At 35.1% G+C, this 24578-nt stretch overlaps 1 protein-coding gene across 4 annotated transcripts; it reads right to left on the reverse strand.

The window, feature by feature from the left end:
- Positions 1-36: 36 nt before the first annotated feature.
- On the reverse strand, positions 37-23822 carry DUBAI (Deubiquitinating apoptotic inhibitor). 4 transcript variants are annotated; one of them, XM_053767821.1, is made up of 13 exons: positions 23804-23822; positions 23100-23295; positions 20007-20174; positions 19691-19843; positions 18838-19058; positions 18447-18605; positions 12062-12232; positions 11560-11750; positions 8623-8802; positions 6218-6334; positions 4873-4943; positions 4138-4552; positions 37-3863 (listed from the first exon to the last, which is right to left on the reverse strand). In XM_053767821.1, the coding sequence occupies exons 3-13, from the start codon at positions 20161-20163 to the stop codon at positions 3455-3457; spliced, it is 2244 nt and encodes a 747-aa protein (XP_053623796.1). In that variant the 5' UTR covers positions 20164-20174; positions 23100-23295; positions 23804-23822; the 3' UTR covers positions 37-3454. The 4 variants fall into 4 exon arrangements, with proteins under 4 accessions (XP_053623796.1, XP_053623797.1, XP_053623793.1 ...); XM_053767822.1 differs by lacking the exon at positions 23804-23822 and adding an exon at positions 23660-23797 and having other exon boundaries at positions 23100-23256; XM_053767818.1 differs by lacking the exon at positions 23804-23822 and adding an exon at positions 23660-23797.
- Between the last annotated feature and the right edge of the window lie 756 nt (positions 23823-24578).

Below are 24578 nucleotides of genomic sequence, written 5' to 3' on the forward strand. Positions count from 1 at the left end.
TTTACAACGAAACAATAAGGCGTGTTAAATGAAAGATTTTCATGATTATTAAGATTTATTTATCGAAACCAAATTTTGATTTCACATCTTTGAAAGTGATACATTCACTGGAGCATAACTAGGCCCCGAACATCGATATACCACTACAAGTTATAAGTAACCGTGACTGAATATCTAAACCTTATAGTTAAATGCGAAATTTGATATTTACAGAAAATAACATAACATAAATCAATGAGTATCCTCATTGCATAACTCACATATTAAATACATAGATCAATCTGATTACATTAATAAATAAACAATAATAATATATAGAATAGACACACCCAAAGATGATAGTGTAATACTATGTTTAGTCTGAGCAAATAATACACAATATAAAATAATATACAACGCTCCACAGTGAAAAGATAGTTTCGTCTTACTTGTCCCTGTTCCTGGATCAGAGGCAAACGAATCACAGGAGCCTGCAGTAGGAACAGAGGCGGACCGCCACTTCAGTTAGTATCGTTTCATCTTTCAGTTTGTGTAATTACTTAAGAATTTCCGATACTTATGTTATTTTATTCAATTAAAACATTAATTTCACTGGCAATACGCCAAATTGAAAAGGAATAGATAATAAGAATTTCAAAGAATTATCTATATAATTATAATAATTGAACAAACGTTTAATTAAACGTTTGTTCAATTTAGCAGCAATTCCATTTCTGATAATTTCGTTATACACTATACAATCATACAATAAACACACAAAAACATACATAAACATACTAAACATATAAACGAAATCGTATTTAGTAGTTGGTATTGTATTAATTTGATATTAATAAACGCATATAGCATAATAACCAATATTATACATATTAAATTTAATAATAAAGTAAAAATATCAAAAATACATCAGTACACTTTTCTTTTTACGTTTTTTACATTCCTAACAACCTCAGTCGTATCACGCGTATCAATAATGGCCGCTTTTTTAATATATATCAACAATTAATACAGCGATGAAGTGCGAGGTGATAAAATAAAATCTACCAATATCTAGCCAGCGGAGCGTATTGCGCGTTGCGTTTGCTGCACCATGGGTAAAGATATTATGTTACAACAAATTAACTAAAACTTATCAAGAAATGGAAAGTTTTATCTTCATATGGTTATTCTTCTTCCTTTTAAAATGTATTTCTCTGGAATTACTAATACTATTGGTTAGGAAGACGTAATCTGATCGAACATATATTTTAGCAGAATATAGAGATTAAACTACGTCGGAGATTTGGGATCTTTTTTCAAAGGATATATTTAAATACTAAGTTGGAAACAATGTAAAATTCTCCACAGATATATAAAAAGCTTTCCAATATCTTGATCAAAATATCCTGTAAGATGAAAATAAAATAATATCATAAACGTGAATAAACTTAACAAACTTAATGATGAGGACAGTTTTGAACCACCCACATTCATCACTTCACACCTTACTACTATTTATAATAACATTTACAAATGAATTAGAAGTGTTTCTGTAATTTTTCATGGCAAAATACTAGCACGCTGATTTAATCCTTCTGCACAATATTGTCTTCATCTAATAAAATTAATGTTTTACTTTTGTAATTTTCCAATGAAAGTTTACAGAAACCAGTCTCTATGAGACAAATTCATTTTTATTTACAATATAGAACATAATAAAATTATACTAATACCGACCCAGTCCGGATTCACTCACACGGTGGAAGTTACTTAGTTCATATTTTGTTGTAATTAATTAATAATTATATTTTTTAACTTTGTATGGTAAGACTGCCTGTTTATTAAATTAGCGAAATGGTAAACTAACGGTAAGAAAGAATACAGACTAACGATCCTAACCTACGACAAATTACAAACTAGTGGGATTCACAATATCCCAGTCCATATTTATGAGAACGGGAGAATATAATAAGATCGTATTAATTATTCAGAATAATCCCAATTACACATCTAGTTTTTATTATGGTTGAAAGAACAGGTTGATATATAACCAACAATTATTATGCTGCGCCAACACTTCTACGAAGCCTGTCAAGACACTGCAAACCGTCACGCGGCCTTTCGAAATAGCAATAAATCATCGTCCAAGAAATCTTAGCACCACACATCGCAACTTCACGACAAACATAGGTCTAGGCGCAGCGTTGCGATCACAATATTAGACATGTAAACACTAATGAGAACGCCTGTATGTAAACTAGTAAGACATATATTTAATATTTTTGACACCATTAATCAACAACCACTTATTATGATTTTGAATATACGACATTTATTAAATTACAGAATAAGTAATGTTAATACATCTATGTCGTGGCCTGAATTGATAATTGAATGGTCAAAATTATCTTAATAAACTTCCCTTGGGAGCGATGCCCAGTTCCTGGAACCCAGTTAAGGACGTATAAGTAGTAAAAATAAAAGTATACAATTGTAACATTGGCTCAGCTGGGATTATCGACATAAACGTTGTTGCTTTATTATCGTTATAGTCAGCCAGATCTTGATAGAGCATATCATCAACATGACGATATCCCAGCCATATCACGATGTGGCCACGACATATTTATTATGATTAAATACGCATGAAATATATCCACCTAAATATTATTATATCAAATTCAATTAGTGGCAAACAAAACAGTCTATTGTCTATCACTAACTTCATTTCTAATAATGAAAATACATACAAATGTACACAGAATCGAAGAACATGGGACTGTAAGGAAGTCAATTCATGTAAAAAACAGTCTATTGAATATAAATTGCTAACTACATAATTACAATTATGAAAAGTCATAGTAAATTAAAATTTAACTTAATTATAATAGTGAAAATACACACTAAACAAGAATATAATACTATACAAAACCCTTTTATTGCACAAAATGTCATACAAAAGGAGATAAATAGTTACGGGACTTTGAGTAAGTCGATTTGTGGCAAAGAAGGTTCCATCGAATAATCACTAACATAATTACAACAATGCATGACAAAAAGATCTATCGATTAAATACGAGACTTACGATGCTAGGTGTTTGCTAAATTCTTCTGAAACACTGGATTCAGTACATTGATAATATTATAGTTTTAGCCTAGAAATAATCACCTCATGAATGCGTGCTGTATTGAAATTTTGAACCACCATTACCTGGCAACGGTACGGTTCAATGCAACAGATATTGTTTAGGCTGAACGTTATTGGTTACAAGTACAAGTACAGGTTACAAGTATTGATTTTCAGGCCAGTAAAGAAATATGGCCGAGGTTAAGCCGGGGATGGATAAGCATTATGCCAAGAAAATCGTTTAAATCATGTACGTTAAATTATGTATACTGTAACTGTTTAATGCTCGATACATTGAAGTTAAACGACATTTATAAACCCGTACCGTCGGGCATCCGACCTTAACTGTCACTGGTGCGAGACCCGGACTTGTTGTTCCACATAGCTGTCGTTCTCACGCAAGACAAGATCCTGGACCTTCTGCGGCATCTCCTGTAGGGACAGGACCTTGCCCTCGTCAATATCTGTGCGCCTGTAGAAGAGGATGTAAGGGGTGCTGGCATTTTGCAAATGGTTGAGATGTGTCTCTTCACTCACCGTCACGATGTCATCGTTGTAGAGGTGCCACTCATCCCTGAAGTCTTTGGCTAGTGTGTAATAGTGGCCGGAGTCGATGGTGGTGCCCGTGTGGATGACCGCGGCGTAAAGCGAGTAGGTCGAGTGCTCGGCCTGCGAGCGGACGGTGGGCAGGGTCACCGTGTGGTTGTGGTAGATCGAGTGCATCAGTTTAGTTTGCACGTGCATTTTCGGATCAAATCTAGAATTATGGAAAATATATAAAAGTCATGTATTAATTTTACAAAAACGTTACAGCCCGTCATTTATCAGCCTCGGCTCTCAACTCAGAATGCCCATCACTGCTCTGCGAAGACGTGTTTGAAATTCTACTGTTGGAACCAAACAGGTAGGTTGGTATGGTTATTGTTAACTAAAACAAATACGTGAGAGAGAGGTAAACACGTCTACTTAAAAATACCGTTCAATGTAAAGCAAACCAAGATCATAAAAACGCAATATAAAAGAAAACTTACTTGAAATATTTGAGAACGAGGATGAGATACTTGGGTGTGGTTTCGATAACAACACTGCGCTCCGCGTCGCGCAGCTCTCCGCAGTCGTGGCACTTGTATTGGTTGTCTCCAGACAGTCGTTCTTTGGAGCAGTAGAACTCGAGTAGATTCTGGACATTGTGCTGGCAGCCATCGGGTTTCTCCGGAAACGCGAGCTGCAGGTCGCGGAACACGTCGCGAGAAAGAGACGACGAGTGGCACTCGGTGCACTCGATACGTGTGAGCAGGACACCAGCGAACATATTGTCGATGTAAGAGTCGCGACGCAGGGGGTTCGAGGAGACGGAATCCTGCCATGACTGTGCGTACCGAAGGCGCTTCTTGGGTGGAGCGATAGCTTCATTATGCAACGATCGTTTCGCGCCCGAGCTTGATCCTGAACGTAAATCAAAGTCTACGTGAATATAAAATTCGACTTTCTCTTATTTAGTTAGTCATCTTAATGGAAATTAGCTATTTGATTGGGTAAAAAACAAAGCACCTCTCTGGCATGTAGCATTCGGCGCTGCAATGGCGCAAAACGAGGAGTAATAAATAAATTTAAAAATGCGTGATTCTTATCTCACTTAAATAGAAGTGTCTACTCGTAAAATTATGACATGTACACACACAAATTTCATAAAATTATTGTTTTTACATTACAAAAAAAAGTCTTGTTGGAAAATAGCCAATTTCTGTGCGAAGATTATTGCTCACCAGCTACACTGTTCCCAGGGCGTGGCGACACAGACCGCCTGCTGGATGCCGACTCTCCGGGATTATAATCGCTGTTAAACAATAATTATTTTATTTTAATAAGTTTCAATAAGGAATTAAGTGTTTCACTTTCGCCCGGGAAGCGTTTGCCACATTGTATATCAGTACAGACACCAAGTTTGCTCGCATATTTCTAAAGCAAAATATGTCCTTTATATTTACATGGTAGATAGGTAAAGTATCCTGATTTTTTAAATTAATATTAGAAGAACTAGCTATTGTTCGCGACTGCGCCCGCGTGATTCAATGAAGCAAGGAAGTAAAGTACTTAAAATTGAACGTATTACGAATTTATTTATTAGGGAAGATACAAGTAGAAAATTAAATGTAATATTAAGATAAAATAACAAACATTAAAAAAGGTAAATTACTCCACATAGGTAGTTAAATCAATTAGGTAGGTAAATTATTTTTATTTTTATTTCACCCAAAAAAATAAGTTTATAACATCTTTAACATCTTCAATCAAAGCAAAAAATGTTTGGTTATTTGCCGAACAACATATTACAACAACTGTAGGTATTTGGTGGCCGTTATCCACCAGAACAGACACAGAAATCTAGGAAACTAGACTTTAATACTATGAAGCATGATGATTACAAAGCGAGAGGATTTGTCTGCACTCACATGTAATGTGCTCATACTAAAATTGTACATACCAGAGCAACCTACGTTGTCTGTACTCGTATGTTTATTGCCCTTCCTTACTTATTAAGAGCAAATGTATGTATTTTATTTCAGTCTGTCTCTGTGAGAGTATACTGACATACAGTATACTCTCCAATTACAAGAGTACATTGCGTGCGATATTAGAGAAATCCCTGTCTGTAATAGAACACACCATTGCAAAACGCACCCGGAAAGCCCAGGCTACCAACATAAAACTTCTCACGGAAACGGTATGATAAAATCTTCAAGAACACGGTGTACAAAATCTTCTGTAAAACTTTAAAATGCTGTTACGGTGAGCGATCGCAAAGACAACTAAATTTCACACATACATGTCGCCGAGGTACGAGGGCCGCGAAGAAAAGTACTAATTTACGGTTATACTCGTGCCGGCTATATACTATGGGCAAACATTTCGCCGAACATTGGCGGATTCAGCATACATTGCTGGTTAATCAAAATGGCAAATAAAAGCTCACACACAAGCTACGTAATGTTCATTCACACTCGTCAGCATCTATCCGAGTTTGGCGATAGTGTGTAGCCAGAATAATAATAATAACGTATGTACATAAAGTCTTTGTTCTATGTATAGGTAATATTTGGCAGTAAGTACCTGGAGGTAGATGGCGCGGCTATTGCGCGCGTTCGCCCTGTGAGTACCGCCGGCCGGGAGTAGTCGAAGTTGCGATCGGATTGGTGCTCGTACGATTGCAACAACTCGAACAAGTAACTGCAACAAGTACAAAGATGCCTGAAAACACGCTAGCGTTGCCAAATGTGTAAAACATTTCCATGTAACTTCACGGTCCATCTCAAACAAAGCGCCCAAGCGTTGTAAAACAGGGAAAACGATGAGGGATAACGTATACTAGCGCTCTGTCCCATTTCTTCCCGTGCATTTCTATCAGGCGTTTTTCTTTTATAGGCGAAATTAAATATATTTCGTTGTCCATAATTTCCTCTGTCTATATCTAATTTAAAGCACCAGTAAGATTTTGAAAGTGTATGAGTTTAACTAATCAGACATATAAAAGCAATATATGCCATGAAAATCAGCCGAATGTCATCTTAGTGATTGTGAGAGACAAGGGATAAAGTAGGATGCGGGAACAAAGAAAACTATTTATTAAAACAGATTTTGCTCGCAGCATCGCCCCTTGTGCGCCAGGCAATAGCTACTAAAATTTTAGACATTCTTATTTCTCTGGTACAAAGGTTTGATTATCGTGTCCGTCTCCTATGCCATTTTCGCGATATGTCTCACGTCTCGGCCCGTTTCGTACTCGCAACTTTTGATAGTGCCTCTAGTACCGACGCCGGTCCCAAGAAATAGGTATAGGTATTTGCTGCCATCAGTATATTATTCCATGCGTATAGATGACACATATTATAATATTTGACGATGTAAATTGCTATTGATTATCGGAGAATGCCTGAGATTTCTAATTTTAATGTTTCTAATTTCATTGTATTCAAAAAGTATGTTTATTTATAAATATTTTTCCCGTTTAAAGTTTTGCTCGCGTGGCTCGCTCGGTTTCCTCCCAGTGCCCAGGGGCTTACCATCATCTCTTAATGCGATCTACTTTGCGACCTAAACTGATCTACATCGCAAATTCGTACCATCGAGTTAGATTTTAGTTCTTAAATTGTTTAGTTCTTAACTAAATTTCATTGGAAGCCTTCGTGATGTAAGTTGATCGGAAGTTAACAGTAGACCTGCTGGAGGTCCAATGAATAAGTATTTGTTCTTATCAAGATAAAACTGAAAAATACCCTATTTTCACTCCCCTCCACTCCTAATATAGCAATAATGATAGTGCATAATAACAAATAAAGCTATTAAAACAATACAACTTTCTATTAAAATCAATGCAAATATTTGTTTTTCTCAATTACTGACCTTTAATTACAGTTAACTATGGCAGCTATCATTATCTGCCATAGTAAACTGTAAGCTAATTGTAATTAAATAAAGGTCAGTAATTAAATATATATTTATTGAAAAAGATGAAAAACTCATATTTTTCAATTACCACATGTACCGTCACTGGTGAAAAAAGAACAGAACTAAAAGCGCCAAAAAGAAATTTCTAAAACTCAGTTATTCAAGGCAATGAATAATTTTTGAGAAGACAATGCCTTTGAACAGTAAGGGGCGGCGGCTTACGCAGGACCGTGTCACAATACTATACTTATATATATTGGAATCAAAGAAATATTTAAACATTATGGCACGCACGCCTTATGTAAAAATTTGATCGTTTCGTATAAAATGCGTAACTTAATCCAACGGATCTATTGCTATTAAAGCTTCTTGGGTTAAATTGGCGGCTACACTAGTAATATTCAGATTGCACAGGCGTCTCAATTCGAAATGTCAAGAAGTAAGGTCGCGACTAGGTGAAGGTGACAAAAGGAGACGCGTCTGAGGACATAAGTAACCTGACTATTGTATACCCGAACCATAAGCCGAACTGAGCTGTAAAGCGGCCTTTGTAGTATATAAAGTATGTACTTTACATTGACGACAAATTTTTTTTTCGCTCTCGCCAGAGTTTTGTAAAAATACTTTATTTCAGATTTTTTACTAACCGATGTCAAATAAATTTCGTCTAAATTCACAAAACAACATATGATCATGAAATAATAAATGACAAATAAGCACACCAACTTTAGATATTCCATTATTAGGATAGAATGGCTACAAAGCAAATTCTTCGGCCATTTTGTTTGTTACCACCGATTTCGTGGTAGGAAACAAAGTTTATATTGCGTTAACTATTGCGAAGCTTCGAGCGATAATGGGACTGCAGCATTATAGACAAAAAAATAATCTAGTCAACCGGTCCAATTCGTCTTTTATATGAGGCTTTCTTTATAATATAAGACACAAATATAGAATACTTTTGTGTAGTCGAGTGTCTACGAAGGTGTTAACATTTTTTGGGATGAAATGAAGTCTAACGCACATACTTACTCAATTTTCAATCGACACAAATTTTAAACTATACCTACCCTAAAAACTCAGAGCTGTCATGTTGATGGTCACTAGTGAAAAATGGTGGCTTGAAAACGGTGAAGAATTCCTGAGGATTGAGCTTTGTACCGCTACAGTGCATCATTTGGGCAAAAAGTATGCCCATCTTAGACCAATATGGTGCGCCGTTCATTCGCAGTATCACGTGGCTACTGAACCTGTGAACAAACGACTAGTGTTCAATACTTAATTACTTATTTAATATTTATAAATATAATAAGCTAATTTGGTTTATAGGATTTTTTTGCAGAATCGTAATTCTAGTCGTAATATACTTCAAAATGTTCATTTTACTGACTTTACAAGTGAATCTTCGCAGTTGCACAAAGGCTGGACGGCAATGTCGCTAGGAATCACAGTCAATTGAAACGTAAGCAAACATGGCGACTCAGAAGAAACCATCACATTAGAAATTAACAGAAAAGGAAAACTTTAATTAAAATATATTTAAAATTACGTGTATTTACGTGTACATTAGGTATATTTAAGTTTAAACCTTAACATTTAAACCTTAAAACTTTAAGACATGACATTTAAAAATAATGTATATTGTGTGTTGAGTTGTACGATTTCATATTCTATCCATGTACCAAATTTCATAGCAATCGGTCCAGTACATTTTACGGGAAAGAGTAACATAACCATCAACACCCTCACAAACCTTGGCATTTTTAATATTAGTAGGATAGCGGCGGGGTGTGGTACCCGCGGATGTATTTCAACAATAGCAAGCACCAATATAAGCAATAGGTTAGTCAGGCAGACTCAGAACATGAGCGGAGGGATAAAATCACAATTGAATCGTCAAGATTTAGATATTTACGTGGTTCAAGACCTTCGAGGCGCAATAACCATGAATGCCGCCAGGAATCCGCGGGGATGATAGATAAGTACTTTAAAAAATCCGATATGCAGGATTTAAAAACAATAACATTATTTGACTTTGCAAACTACTCGCTGAGATGCAGGTGAGTTTCGGTCAAATACACTCTATAAGGAACTTCGCAAGGCCAGCAAAAACGGGCGTGAGAATGAACTCCATTAATAATCGTTAGAAATTCATTACAATTCACTATCAATATAATAATAATAAATAAATAATTCAAATCGTTCTACGTTTCAAAATCAACTTTGTAGTTGCAGTTGGCTTTGGTGGGAATTTCGAGATAAAAAATAGCCAAAAAGGTTATTACCTATATCAAATTATATCATTGAATATCCATCCAGTAGTTGTGTGCAACAAATATACTAAGACAACAATCATACGCAAACTTTCGCATTTTTAATTATCACTACGCATCCATCCAGCAAGCAGCAGTTTATTCTAAAAAGAAAGCATGTGGTGGTAAAAAAAATTGTCAGATTAATATTGTAGCATGGGCAGGATTCAAAGCTGGGACTGTTTGATCTCAGGCGGACCGTTATAACTTATTAAGTATTTAAAAATAAATTAAGAAGACTGTGGCATCGGTGATTTGCAACCATTAATAAAACGATCTTTTGAGAATTCTTACTTACAACATATCTTTCATTTTATTACCTTAATCACTGCCCAATTTAAGTACTTTAAGTTAACCACCGGAAAATTACCCCTTCAATTCCATAATCATGTTACGTACCTGTCTAGTCAGCTCGTAAATAGACGAAAAAATATATCGAAGAACGCAAAGAGTTTCAAATGATAAACACACAAGTTTTCGCATAATATTTCGCTTTGAGCACTCAGTTACATAGTTTATTCGAACTCGCGTCTGCATCAAAGATCATAATAAAATAGAAGCAAATATGATGCAAAAGGTCTGTCCGCATGAAATCATTTTTATGAACTTTATGAGAACGAATGCGATGCAAAAGTTACCTATATCTGAACATATTGTATTTATGAACTTTGTGGAACTAATTTCATTACTAGTATGATAACGTAATGTAAACTTGCAGCATATCTAGATATAATGTCATAATATATTACACGAAAAAACGACAGCACGTTTTAGTTTGATCGGTAGAAAACAAACTAAAGTCAACTATTTGTTATAGAGCATAATAAAGATCTTAGCTATATAACAAGTTGCAACACAGTTTCGGCGTAGTTTCGGGACGGAAACTACTTCATAAACTGTTCCAGGTATAAGTCTGCTCGTGCGCCAAAATTAATACCAAACTTCCAAATCAGCCAAGAATTTTCGCGTGAAAATGTAAGAAACAAGCAATCCCTTATATAATAAAAACAATCGCACGTAGCTATAAGTCAAAAATATTTAAAACACTAAATTAAATAAATCAAAATATTTGAAGAAAAAAAAGGAGCTCTATTTACAAAGACATTATTAAAACAATTCAAATATGGCTCAGCAAGTTCAAGATATTTTCGACAAAATAAGAGCGTAATTTCGACAAAATAAGAGCGTAAACATAAAATTACATCGTAGAAAGGGCGCCAGGTAATATGACTCGTAAAAATATAAACACACTATATAAAATAACATTCGCAAAGCTTATACAAAAAAAAATAGTTTGAATAAATAAATGCGGATACCGTTGAATTAGTATTTGGAAGTGTCAATAAAGGAACGGAATACTTATATTATTTTTTGAGTATATCGTCTCCACAATATTCTGTTAATACAATAGGCAATTGTCATTGGCGGTCTTCTCATCTTCTTGACAGTGTTTTAGTGCGAGATTTTAAGGTAAACGGAAAAACATGAAAAACTGTTACAAAAAGCGATATGAAAATTTGCTGAACTGTCTATATTTGTTTTATTAAGTCCTAGTGTGGGGGCAGGTAGTCAGGCGTTGGAGCCGAAGCCCCGCCTGCCCTCCTCTTAATCCAGCTTGAGTGAATAATGGGAATTATGTACGATGTAGTTTTCGCACTGCATTTCGCTTCGATTCGTTGAGTATATAGCACTTACTGTCTGGTAGCCAGGAGAGCTTGTATCACGCTATTCATGTAGCATGTGTTGCCGAGGTTTAGCAGCCCAATTTTGTTTTTAGGGGTGGGCGAATCCATCATAGATGTTAAACATTGGTTGCGCGCCTTCCACGGCGACAACTGGGTGTATCGGCAGGTACGGGACGCCATGTGTCTTTCCAAGCACAAGATCTGTGCCAACATATTCAATATTTTGGTAACAATACTGTGAAATTTAACTTAACCCCATAAACTTGCCCCTTGCCCATTACATCCTTATGCTATTGTTAGAATCGCCAGTTCTAAGCACTATATTAAAACGAAACTTACGCTTAAATTAAATTAAATTATAATTTAGATTCTCACTCCGCAATACCATTCAGTAGTTTTTGCATACAGACAGACAAATATTCAATTACATAATAACTACAAATTTAGCTTTATGTTCCTATATTTTATCGAAATAACATAAAATAATAATTTCTGTAGATCAAAGCACTTACCACATCAGCGTATTTGTTTTTGAAGAGATCGCGGGCCTCGGCCCTGAGCGCGCTTTGAAGGTGGTCGACTGAAGCTGTTAGGATGTCTACCACGTTTTGGAGCAGCTGCCTACTAAACTGGCCGCTGTCTGCCGCCAAGTTCACAAGCACATGACCCACATGTGGAGCAATCTGGCCAACAAAAATATATTGATTTCGATTTTAAAAACGCAATAAGTAAGTTTCCTATCGTGTTACTGCGGATTTATCCCGTCAGAGTGTAGCACTGTGTGGTTTGGTAAATAAAAGCTTTGCCGCCTTTGATTAAGTGGATCAGAACGTTTATTTCATCATGTAAGGATTCGTTTCTGAATATATACAACAGTGTTGCATATTCGGGTGCCGAAATATTGTGAAACATCGTTTTCCAAAAAATAAAAAACTTCGAAAACTATGGAAAACCGTCCCACGCTTTCGAGCCGTATATGGCCAAAAATATGCTCGGAACACTTCACATCTGACGACTTCATCCAAATCAAGTTAATCAATTTATCACACAGTCGACCAAATAGTGCAGAACTTAATAAAATGGTGTTATAATTTTCAGGACCAGTTATCCGTAAGCCAAAGAAAGTATCTTCTTTCAGTTTTATAATGGTCTAAAACTGAAGTCCAAGTGTACTCAAAGGCGATAAAGAGCTGCTAAACGTGAAGAAATCAAACATGTATCGTTTCACAGGTAAAAATTAACCCTATAGACGGTTTTGGTGTTTATATTTTTAAGGAATTATAAGGTATAGTGTTTTACAATGGACTTGAATCATTTAGAAAATTCGTCTTATATTACAGTTTGTGTTCTGAAACCTATTCAATAATCCAATCCATCTTTTTTTATTTTAAACTCGCACCATGATTGCGAAGAACGTGTTGGCGCTTTTTGCCTCCATTGGCAATGTTTGTTAACCCTAGCTGTACCAGTAGCGCCATCTGCGCCGAGCTTTGCGTTCCCTATTGAGACAGGCCAATCTCGACTATCGCCTGCTTATCGATAAATGCGATATCCTTACAAATTTCAATTTAAACAAATAATATGCTAGTTGTCTGTGAATAAAATAAAGTAATAAAGTGTATAAATAAATGCATTCATAAAATGATACACGATAATAAAATATCACTTTTTTATTTTTGTTTAATAACAAAATATATACATATCACACAGATTTAATTAGACCCAAAATTTTCGAAACTGTGTTATGGTATACTAACTCAACGATTCAATATTCTATAACGTATATAGAGGGTTACTAGTATCAAACGCAAACCCTCCTAAGGATTACTTGTTAAAACCAAAACAAGCAAACTTTATTCTACGACTTATTGTGATTCGATCTAATTTGCGATTCTACACATCTTAACACTACACATCTTAACACACTTAACAAACAACACGAGACAGTACAGTAGCGTTATGTAGCGGAATCAAACATAGTGTTAATTTATAGAAGACATTAAAACTATTAAAAGTAAAAAAAGGTTTCTTTTTGTATTTCTTAGGTACATTTAAACAAAAGTCGTAGGATGATGAGTCGTAGGAGATGTTATGGATGTGGATATTTATACCTGATGCGCCTGATACCAGTAACCTTGTATACATATATACTTTGTGTGGTGACAAGTTTTACCTGAACAAAGACAAAGTTTAACTTGTGACTTGGGTTATTATTGTTAGGTTTTTTTTATTTTGAGAGTAAAATAGGAGTTCATTATTGTTAAGCTTAACTAAGTATTATAGTGCGAAAACATAAATCAAGGCAATATTTTTGCATAACTAGTTTAGTCTTAGTTTAACGGTAATACAGTAATTAGTAAAAGATAAGAATTTTATACGAAACAAAGGGCATCCAGCTACTGTACAGGTGACGGACTGGTTTTTGTGAATAATCACATAGACTTTGCTTGTCACTTGACTTACATGTCAACATCGAATCGATTCGAAGTGAAACGCAACGTAGTTCAGTGAACCAATCACATTGCCCTTGTGACATAACGAAAACCAAAATTGAATGTGATTGGGTCATGGTCTCACTTCGAATCGACTGTAAAGTGAGAAGTGAAATGCAAACGCGCTGCAAGCCCTGTGTCCAAAAAATTTGAGGGTGCGTTTGAAATAAACGACGACCAATAAGTACATAGTACATCATAGTATAGGTACATCGTGTGAAAAAAAGAAATAATTCAACAGAAGTTGAGATTTTGTTGTGCGTTTATTATTGGAGTTAAATCGTTTATTGTTACACTACAATAAGGAAACATCTGTGAAAAAGTAATGAATCAAGAGAAGTTGAGATTTTATTGTGCTGTCATTATTGGAGTTAAATCGTTTTATCTGTTTGGAAGTATTCAAGTATACACAGTAACATATCCACACTCACGAATACACTTATACGTTTTGCTTCTAACATACTAGCTGCTCCCCAGGGCTTCGCTCTCGTGGTCAAGTTGGCATGAAAAGTACCCTATATCATATTCTAGATAATATTATTTTTAGTGTACAACGATATATGAGTGTACATATGTGTATATGTATGTGTGTACATACATCGTTGTACACACAACTTTCGCATTTATAATAGTAGTAGGATACCGTATTTTACAAGTACCAACCACCAACAGCTTTTTGTAAAACTGGTCTACACAAAGTCACAAAAGTACCAAACTTTTAAACAATCATATTAGCAATGCATATATAAGGATAAGACTATATTTTCACAAAGGCTTGACTTGCTTTAAACTTTGAAAATAACTGTCGTACGCACCGTGAGTTCATACGAAAATTCACCTAACCACTTCAAGTAAAAGAGTATTTTGGCGTGCCCGCGCGATGCAGGTCCTAGCCCGTTAGGCACCTAGGACCAACTGCCCGGTACATGTCCGAATCCGGCGCCCGGTGCTCACATTTGCACACGCGTACATTTTCCGATCCTCACTTTGTCTACGCAAAATCTACACTAGTCACTGACATCAAAGGTGTGTTTAGTCCTTTGACAGGTCCAAAAGTGAACGGGTGCTGCCAGGAGGAACTGATCAGCTCGATTCTAACATATTTTGTTTGGTTAACCCTCGTGATCGACCTTGATTGTTATCAATCAAGGCATGTTTTTGCATTCTTTTTGAATTTTGTTTACTATTAAAAATATGAAAAATAATTATGTTAATTTGACTAGTTTAACACTGTTTAAATGAATTTGTTCGAACTTTCGGAATTTCTTATCAGCAGTGGTCATTTTGAAAAGGTAATAGTTTTTAAAATAACCATGCAATTAAAAAAAACTTCAATATGTTAAAAAAATATGACGAGATAAAAACCAATGAAACTCTAATTTCTGGATAAACAGGTACTTTGACTTTATAGGCTGGCCAAATATTTGCAATAAAATAATTAAATTATCCACCCCCCACATTGTATGCGCTACTAATATTAAATATCAATCCCCAACACTTTTAACTTTTAATTAATATGGACTATCGCTTTTCAGCGAATGCGTGGGGGGAAGTAACTATAAAACGAACATGAATAACATTGCCTAGCAACCAGAGAATTTTCAATATAGCTTGTTATAAATATAGAATATCCTAGGAACCCTTCCCACCTACACTCACCCCTTTTCCAGTACTCCCCGGCTGCCTCCCTTTGCTTCCTGGAAATGGAGCTCAATGTTCTATGCATCCCAATGCACATTACCTCTATATTTATTTCATTGGAAACCTCTGTCCTCGGCAAACGAAATATTATTAAAAAGCAACCCTTTGAAGCTCAAATGCATCAACAACACATCAATCAATATACATATAATAAAACAGTAAATAAGTGTTTCTGTACAATGAAGATATTTAAATAAAAAAATTGAGATCGATAGAGAATCAGTAATAGAATAAGAATTTAAAAAATGTCTGTCTGTTTATTATCTGTTTGTCTGTTTGTCTGTTTGTTTGCACACGCTTTTTTGTTGTATAGTTATAAAGCCCAACATATAGGGTATTAATGATTTTTAAAACTGGAACACCTGATGGAGTACTATGATGGTACAGCTAAACTATAGGAAATATTGAAATGACGCCTTAACAAAAGTTATTCAGCCTGATGAGCATTTTCTGTTGATATATAAAAATCGAAGATATGGAATACCTGATGTAGACCTATGATGGTACATACAGCTAAACTATAGGGAATATAGAAATGACGCCCTAACAAAAGTTATTCAGCCTGATGAGCATTTTCTGTTGAGATATAAAAATCGAAGATATGGAACACCTGATGTAGACCTATGATGGTACAGCTAAACTATAGGGAATATAGAAATGACGACTTAACAAAAATTGTTCTGTCTGATGAGCTTTTTCTGTTGAGATATAAAAATCGAAATTCCGGAACACCTGATGTAGACCCATGATGGTACAGCTAAACTATAGGGAATATAAAAATGACGCTTTAATAAAAGTTTTTCAGTCTGATGAGCATTTTATGTTGAGGTATAAAAATCGAAGATCTGGAACACCTGAAGAAGAGTCATAATAGTTCAGCTAAATTATAGAAAATATACTTTTTCAGTCTGATTAGCATCTTCTGTATGTATAGGTATCGTTACATTTGTCTGTACAATTAAATTTATTTAATAGTTTTGACTCGTTACCAAACATTGTTCGGCCACGCGAATGAAGTCACAGGCATCAGCTAGTCTATACTAAATTCCACTGAAATTATTTATATTACGAGAGTTAATCGTTTTTTAAATAACGTGTACACAAAGAACGTGCATATTTTGATAACAGACTTAGGTATGACCGTTTATACTACAAAAAATTAAATAGATATACATATTTTTGAAGATTGATTGTATGTATGCCCAGTAGTTAAGCAAAAGAGTAGCATGTCGCGAAATTGTAATTGCTGCGCTTGTGTGGTATGACGAAGTTCGACCGCGAGAGGAGCTCCCACTATGGAAGCAGCCCTCCTGTCCGTGACATAGTAGCGGCTAACTCAAAGTGCAGTTTTCAAACGATAGTTTCCAATGTGGCAGAAGGGTTACAATCTCGACTTGCGTAAACCAGTAAATTACGCAGGTAAATATATTACTATTTCTATTGGGTTCTGGCAGAAGGCAGAGCGGTATACTCAAAATGCCTGCTTACTCGTCTGATTATAGACATTTTTGCGTAAACTCTGTTATTAACTATAATAGTTTTATATTGTGGTTTCACAGGAGTAAATCTTAAACATATCGGAGACAATTTTCTAAAGAAATTACAAAACTACTAAAAATGATTAACGAAAGTGGGCGAAGTTCAACGTTGTAACCGCTTATTTGTAAATGCGAATAAGCGAAAAAGCCTCAGCTCTGGTCCTATTTAAAACCTATCCTCCTAAACTGGAACACCTGATGAAGAACAATTATGGTCCAGCTAAAATATAGGAAATATAGAAATGTCGCCTTAACAAAAATTGTTCAGCCTGATGAGCATTTTCTGCTGAGATATAAAAATTAAAGGCCTAGATCACCAGATGGTCCAGCTTAACTATAGAAAATATAGAAATGACGCCCTAACAAAAGTTGTACAGTCTAATGAGAATTTTCTGTTGAGGTATAAAAATTTACAATTAGAACACCTGATGCAGACCTGGGATGGTCTAGCTTAACTATAGGAAATTAAGAAATGATGCCTTTAAAAAAGTTGTTCAGCCCGATTAGCATTTCCTGTTGAAGTATAAAAATGTAATTGAAGCCGAGATTCTCACTGGGAGTGGTGCCGGTGAAACTGTACTTATTCCGCGTATACCGCTTATTGCGACTTTATGTGGCTTTCTCCAGGGAGTAACTCTTCAGGTCTTTTTATATTAGCGTCCGAAGGAAAGAACCCGAATACAATGTATATAAAGAAATTTTTTAATCCCTGATAATTTTGACCCCTTACCAAATATTGTTCTGGACGCAAACGAAGTCGCGGGCACCAGCTAGTTAATATACGTAAGTCATTCACAATATTTTACTCGATATTTGTTTCTATCATCGAATACAATATCTCATAATGATCGCACTTGGGAAGGGATTTGAAATACTGGTTATTAAACATTTTGTATTACCATAATGATAATAACTCGGAAGGCAAAGCAAATTCTTAAGAATCAGAGACTGTAGTTTTCTTTTCTCTTTTCCAAAAGGTAAGGTTAAAAAATTCTTTCCGTATTCTGTTGATAACTTGGCTTCGGTTCAATGAGGATAGGAAGAAATAAGCCAAAAGATTTAAGAGGGTTCAAAGCGGATAATTCGACCTGGAATACATGGAAGAAACTAAGGGGTGCCTCTAGCCCTACAGTGGAACATAAAACAAAATTACTAAAAATACTCACCTTATCAAGTGCCTCCGTGGACTCGCGCAAGGACGCCAGAATGTGGACGATGACGTCTGCAACCGACTGGCGAAGGGCGATGGGTTCGTCCATGGCAAGGTACAACGGGGTCAAATTGTCTACCGACACTTCGATGAGGATGTCGAAGTGCTCGTATTCCTATAAATAAGTACAATTAATTTATAACATCCTAATACTATTAATTAATTTAAGTTTTTTTGTTACATAAAACATAATCACAGTAACCTACTTATTCCATTACTTATAACGTAAAAGTGAGAAATAGATAAAACAAATTTTAATACGAGTTACATTCACAGTCAGTAATGTATATCGGCCAAGCCGACAAGTGAGTTATCCCGTATTAATATTAATATTTCCGTATGCTAACCTCTAATGCCTTTATATATGCCATCACCCATTCACCAAGTGTAGGTGTGCCATGCCACTCATACAGCCACCTGTAGAGGCACGACAGAGAGGCACGCAACCCCGCCCCTGCAGGCCCATTCTCCCGCTGCACCAGCCAGCGGGCGACGTTCAACGTCGCCTCTTGATCAGTCGAGTCCAGAACCACCAAAACTATAGAAGTCAGTGGACTGGCGTCGGATTCTAAAAAAATGACAATATACTCGATATTTAGTTTAACTATCTTATTCATGTATTTCAAATTTGCTGAAAATCACATTATTAATGGTTGTATACTTGTATGCCACGCACATTAATGTCCATATGTACAAACTAGAAAAAAAAATATTTAAAAAAATAATAATATATACAGCATCCGCCGTACCTTAGGTACTTAACTGATTTTACGAAAGTAAAACAATAACAATTTTATTACACCGTAATAGAAATCATGACCCCAATTAAAAAATGTAACCAACACGGGCGCAGATCCACAGCTGTGGCCACGATGCACGCCCAAAACCTAACTTTGTACACCAAATAAAAACCAAAGAAAATTTACACAAAAAGTACACAAACTTTTTAAAATCATTGATTTTAACCACTTTCATAACAGATCTCAATATTCCATTCATAACTAAAACGTCGTATCGCACCCGCCCTAATGGCACACCGTTGTCTCTCTTCTAAATGAGTGTACACAAAAATGTGAAATAGACTCGACTAGATTAGCGAAAAATAAATTCGTTCTTTTTCTCTGTTTTGCGAAAAAGAAATTAGATTCTCTTTTAGTGACTATATAACATTTTTGTGAGCTTATATGAGATCATACTTACGAGGATCCGAAATAAGGGCGTGGAATTTTTCAAGAATAGCCGTGACAATTTCATGACGGTAGTTGCTGTGGTACGAAGTCACGATACGCAAAAGGAAAACCTCAATCGTATGAAGTAGTCCGTACAATTCCTCTTCATTACTTGTAGATCGTGCTAAAAACAACACAAAATTATTTATTTTTTAAATCACTACAATTTTAAGGAATTCTTTGTAAAACAGATGTCATTTATAGGATATATAAAACAAATGTTAACATTGAAAGGTCTCCATTCCATCATGATTGCCAAACGAGACGTAAGGAACAAGAGTACATACCCAAGCATTTGACTATATCTTGGCAACATCTGATGATTTCATTGGGTGACGGCAGGTAATTATGTTGTTCATTCATGAGCTCGAGGTACTGTGCCAACGCAGTCAGATCCAGCTGTGTGCGATTGTCGTGTACCAGCTCATGCTTTTTAACAGCCATAGTGTTTTAAACTAAAACCAAATAATTCTGATGTGATACTACTTTTTATATTTTATATATGTGTAAGAATACACACGCAGGTCAGGTAATAATCCTGACCTGTCTGTCGGAATGAACGCGAATAAACTTTGAGATGTAAAAGAGTTTGAGATTATTCCTAAGGATGGTTTAAACGTATAATTTATTATGGTCATACCCGAGCGAAGCCAGGCGGACCACTAAAAAATTTATTTAAAAAACACGGTAAAGTGTGAATCATCCGCCGACTCAAACGTAGAAACAACTAAGTTTTTAAATATTTTTATTTCCATTAAATAACTATAATTGTTTCTATATGTGTTTTTCTTTAACTTACAAAAGCCTCGAAAGAAAAAAAGAATTATATAGGTACCAATATAATACTTAATAAATTATATAAGTTTATTACCGCATCAAAATCCATTGCGTAGTTTCGAAGATCTAAGCCTACATAGGAGCAGACAGATTAGAGGGAAGCGGCTTTGTTTTCTACTATATAGTGAGAAGTACAGACAAACAGACGCGACAGGTTGCGTCTGTTTGTCTGTATGCGATCAATTGATCGCAAGAATAAAAGATGATAGAGATTTTTGTAAGGGATGGCGTTATTTAACTAATAGATAAGTGTGGTTACTGAAGAAGATGTAGGTCGGTAGCGTTATGAGGGAATCGAAAACCTATTAATACACAAAACCCTAGTATTACTAACAATCATTTTTGCCCATTGCCCCTGGGAAATTATATATGTTTGTTAGATTTTAATGGCTAATTATATCAGATGACAGGAACACATGCATACATTCAAACAATAATAAACTGTTAGTGTGCGACTGTTACTCTACTGTGGCTTTACTGTTAGTATTTGCATTTTTCCAGGAACAATTATGTGCATACAAATCGTATCTGTAATATTGATCTGATGATCTTTATAAATACCACAGTAGCATACATGCATGCATATAGCATCCCAAGACACTTAATTGGCTTTTGGCCTACGAAAACCTGCTTACGTCAGTACATTTTCAACAAATTTGTAAGGATGCAATCGCAACACAATAAGAAATTAGATGTTACATGTATGAATTACAATAAAAGTAAAATGTATTTTTTACTTAAAGCTACGGAAATAAGATTGAAACTATTTTATTTTCAGAAAAAAGATAACAAAATTTTATGGATGTAAATTTTTTTATAGCATGTATTGTGTAATTAATGGAGTAAAATAATTAATAAAGATTAAAACTATGTACAATAATTTATAGTGTCGTTAGTTTTGAGTTTATCTTATTCAGACAGACAGAGACGACGCGACGATTACGGAGCTTCTTTTTATATAGCATAGTTAAGTTTTTTATCATACATACAAATAATCGCAAGTTTACCGGGATAGAGAGTTGCACCGCGAGCTGGTTCGGGTGCTTCTATAGTCTTTTGATATAGCTGGCATCATGAGTCTACTTCATCTTTAACCATGGGCATATTCATGATTTCATGTACCTCTACTATTCTAATAAACCAGGGTGCATTTGATATTTTTGTTTTAGGATGTAGTTTTGTACACGTTGGATTATCATGATATTAGAGGCACTTGCAGAGCCCCACAGTTGTATGCCATAACTCCAAATTGGTTTTATTAATGCTTTTGTATATGATCAGATTATTATCTATGGATAGTTTTGAGTTTCATCCAAGTGCCCAATTGTATTTTAAGTTAACTTCATCTCGTTTTGTTTGAATGTTTTTTCCAAGTGAGTCTATGGTCCAAAATATTTTACTGTGTCCAAAATATTTTAAAGTGACAGATGGGCAATCTTCCTTTCTGAGTGTGATTGTTATGTGCACTGATTTGGATACACTGCCTGTGATTCGCCATTTAGCAAGCCATTCCTCAATGTCATTTAGGCTACTTTGTAGAAAATGTAATCTTACAACTACATAAGATTATTTGTATGTATAATGAAAGGCATACTCCAAACTATGCTTTCTATGACTAACTAAGCAATATTTCACAAATTGAAGCAAAATGTTATCATTCTCATCTTCACATGTTTTCTGGTTGCATTCACGCAACATGCCTGAAGCATCTTTAAGTAAACATTTTATGATGGACCATGTGCGATGAATGATGAATGTCAAAAGCCTGTCTGTAATTTAGTAGGTCTTTAACCTATTTTAAATATTGTTTACATAAGTCACATGCAAAGATAAAAGAGAATTCAAAACTTTCGTAACTGTCACCATCAGTTGGATTAATAAAAAACCTTACATTGACAGGAACATCTGTGAAACAAACACTCTGATACCTACCTAATGGCAATGTTTTTCAAGATATAACATTGGGCTAATCCAAAAACTTAATTCTTGAATGTGATGTAATGTGTCATGTATACCTAAATAAAGCTATTTTGTTTCAAACTACCTTGATGAATTCTCAATATTTTTTTTAACAATACTATATTTACAATACCTATGATACAAAGCCAAAATATTTAACATAAACTCCTAGCAAATGCTACAGCTGTCCGGAATGACTACAGCTGAAAAAAAATGGTTAAAGAAACTTGTTTAATGTGCAAATACACCACTCAAACAATAGTTCAGCTATTGTGCTTCGACTCAGCGCAATCTATGGGTTAAACAGTGTTGGTCCCAATAATGTCACAAGTACACAAAAGACATGTTATGTTGTGATTGAATGCTGATAAAAAAATATATATTTCAAATCCCTTGTGAGGAAGAATTGTGGGGCAGTATTAAAAAAACATATTAGTAATTCCGCACTGATGTGACACATGAAACATGATGAAGAAACTTTAAAGTAGGTAGGTATTATGGCTTCATAATTATTGAAAATTATAAGTATTGAAAATTAGAAAATAAAATATACCTATCTAGGTAATTATATGAAAAGGACTCACCTCAACTCCCATACAATTCTTCATAGAGATAATTTTATTTATATGAGATTACAACACCTCTTGTTGATATTGTTAATCATTATAAACACTTCTCTATCTTTTAAATCGGTGATGGAATAGCAGAGGAAGCATGATTGCATTTACTCCAAGGATAAGACTAGAAGTGAAGGTTTCTATCACGACACAATCAGTATATCTGCAGAAAAATCATCCATTGGTATTCGTATTACTAAATTGGTAGAATTTAGCACACATAGGTATCGAATGAATATACGTTTTATACAATACTATCAAAGTAGAAAATATGGTCACGTCTTGATTTCCAATATACCTTGACCATATTTTTAGTTATCTACCCTATTCGCGACACTTTCTCACGAAGCACATACCATCCATCTGATCTGATAGGCTGTTCATTGTTTCATCGTCAAAGTCGACACTTTATTGATGTATACCACCCAGCCAGACTCACCCAGACTAAGTACCCGAACAATACAATGTATATTTCGTGCCTAGGCGGACAGAAACAAGTAGGCAATCGTACAAATAGATTCACAAACCTTAAACTGCTTCAAAACAATTTTGAATGGTGATATTAAATTGCGTGTTATGTCGAAATTGATTTTTAATCACTGGCTGGGACTATTTTCTATGTAATGCAGTGTAGTAGGAGGTACCTACATGTGAAATATATATCTACCTACCTAGATACGTAGGTAGCTACCTATCTCTATCCTTACAATACAGCTATACAATAAAATTCCATAAACTAAATAGAGACCGAAAATAGACTATAGAATACACTAATTACGGTACGTTTACACGAGCAAATGCTTGTTTGTGTAGTGTAAGAGAGAGAATTATAAAGCATATTATGCAAAGCTCAGTGCAGGTGGCGTTACTGGTACAACTAGGGTACACAAACATTGCTAACGGAGGCAAAAAGAACCTATTTTCAATATTGTTCCAGATTTACTACCAAAAATACCTTTTACGCAATCGTGGTGCGAGTTTAAAGGAAAAAGGAAGGTTTTAGTGGATCCTGAAAATAAAAAACACAATTTTAGATTTTGTTCTGCATTATTTGGTCAACTGTGGTCATAAACTGATATAAACTTGATTTTGAACGAAATTAAGATTGAACGTGTAATGTTGTTACGCAATCCATCAGTCCACGTTCTCGATGACCTGCAGGATCGCGATCCAGATTGACTGTGTAATGGCCGCCTACGGAGAGGTCCTTGCCAACATATATACATGAATTTTACTTAGGTATACATTTATCAAGTAATTATGGTACAGAGCGTTAAATATATGTTTTTCTCTTTTTTTCTACCGTGTTTGACTACAAGAACAAACATAATTTGCTTATTTAAATTGATAACACCTGTCAAAAGTTTAGGTACGTGCCATAGCCCGACATGTTATGCGACGGGTTTCGTGGTAGTTTAGCTGTCAACAGGTTGTGTATATCTGAAA

This window comes from Plodia interpunctella, chromosome Z, assembly GCF_027563975.2.
Source record: "Plodia interpunctella isolate USDA-ARS_2022_Savannah chromosome Z, ilPloInte3.2, whole genome shotgun sequence".
Classification (NCBI taxonomy): domain Eukaryota; kingdom Metazoa; phylum Arthropoda; class Insecta; order Lepidoptera; family Pyralidae; genus Plodia; species Plodia interpunctella.

What these genes read in the sequence shown, in the direction of transcription:
- DUBAI (XM_053767821.1), bottom strand. Translation starts at nt 20,163, where the DNA reads ATGGCTGTTAAAAAGCATGAGCTGGTACACGACAATCGCACACAGCTG. An exon ending in AGATATAGTCAAATGCTTGG is followed by an intron (nt 19,844 to 20,006) that starts GTATGTACTCTT and finishes TGTTGTTTTTAG; the next exon opens with CACGATCTACAAGTAATGAA. An exon ending in GCTCTCCTGGCTACCAGACA is followed by an intron (nt 8,803 to 11,559) that starts GTAAGTGCTATA and finishes GTTTGTTCACAG; the next exon opens with GTTCAGTAGCCACGTGATAC.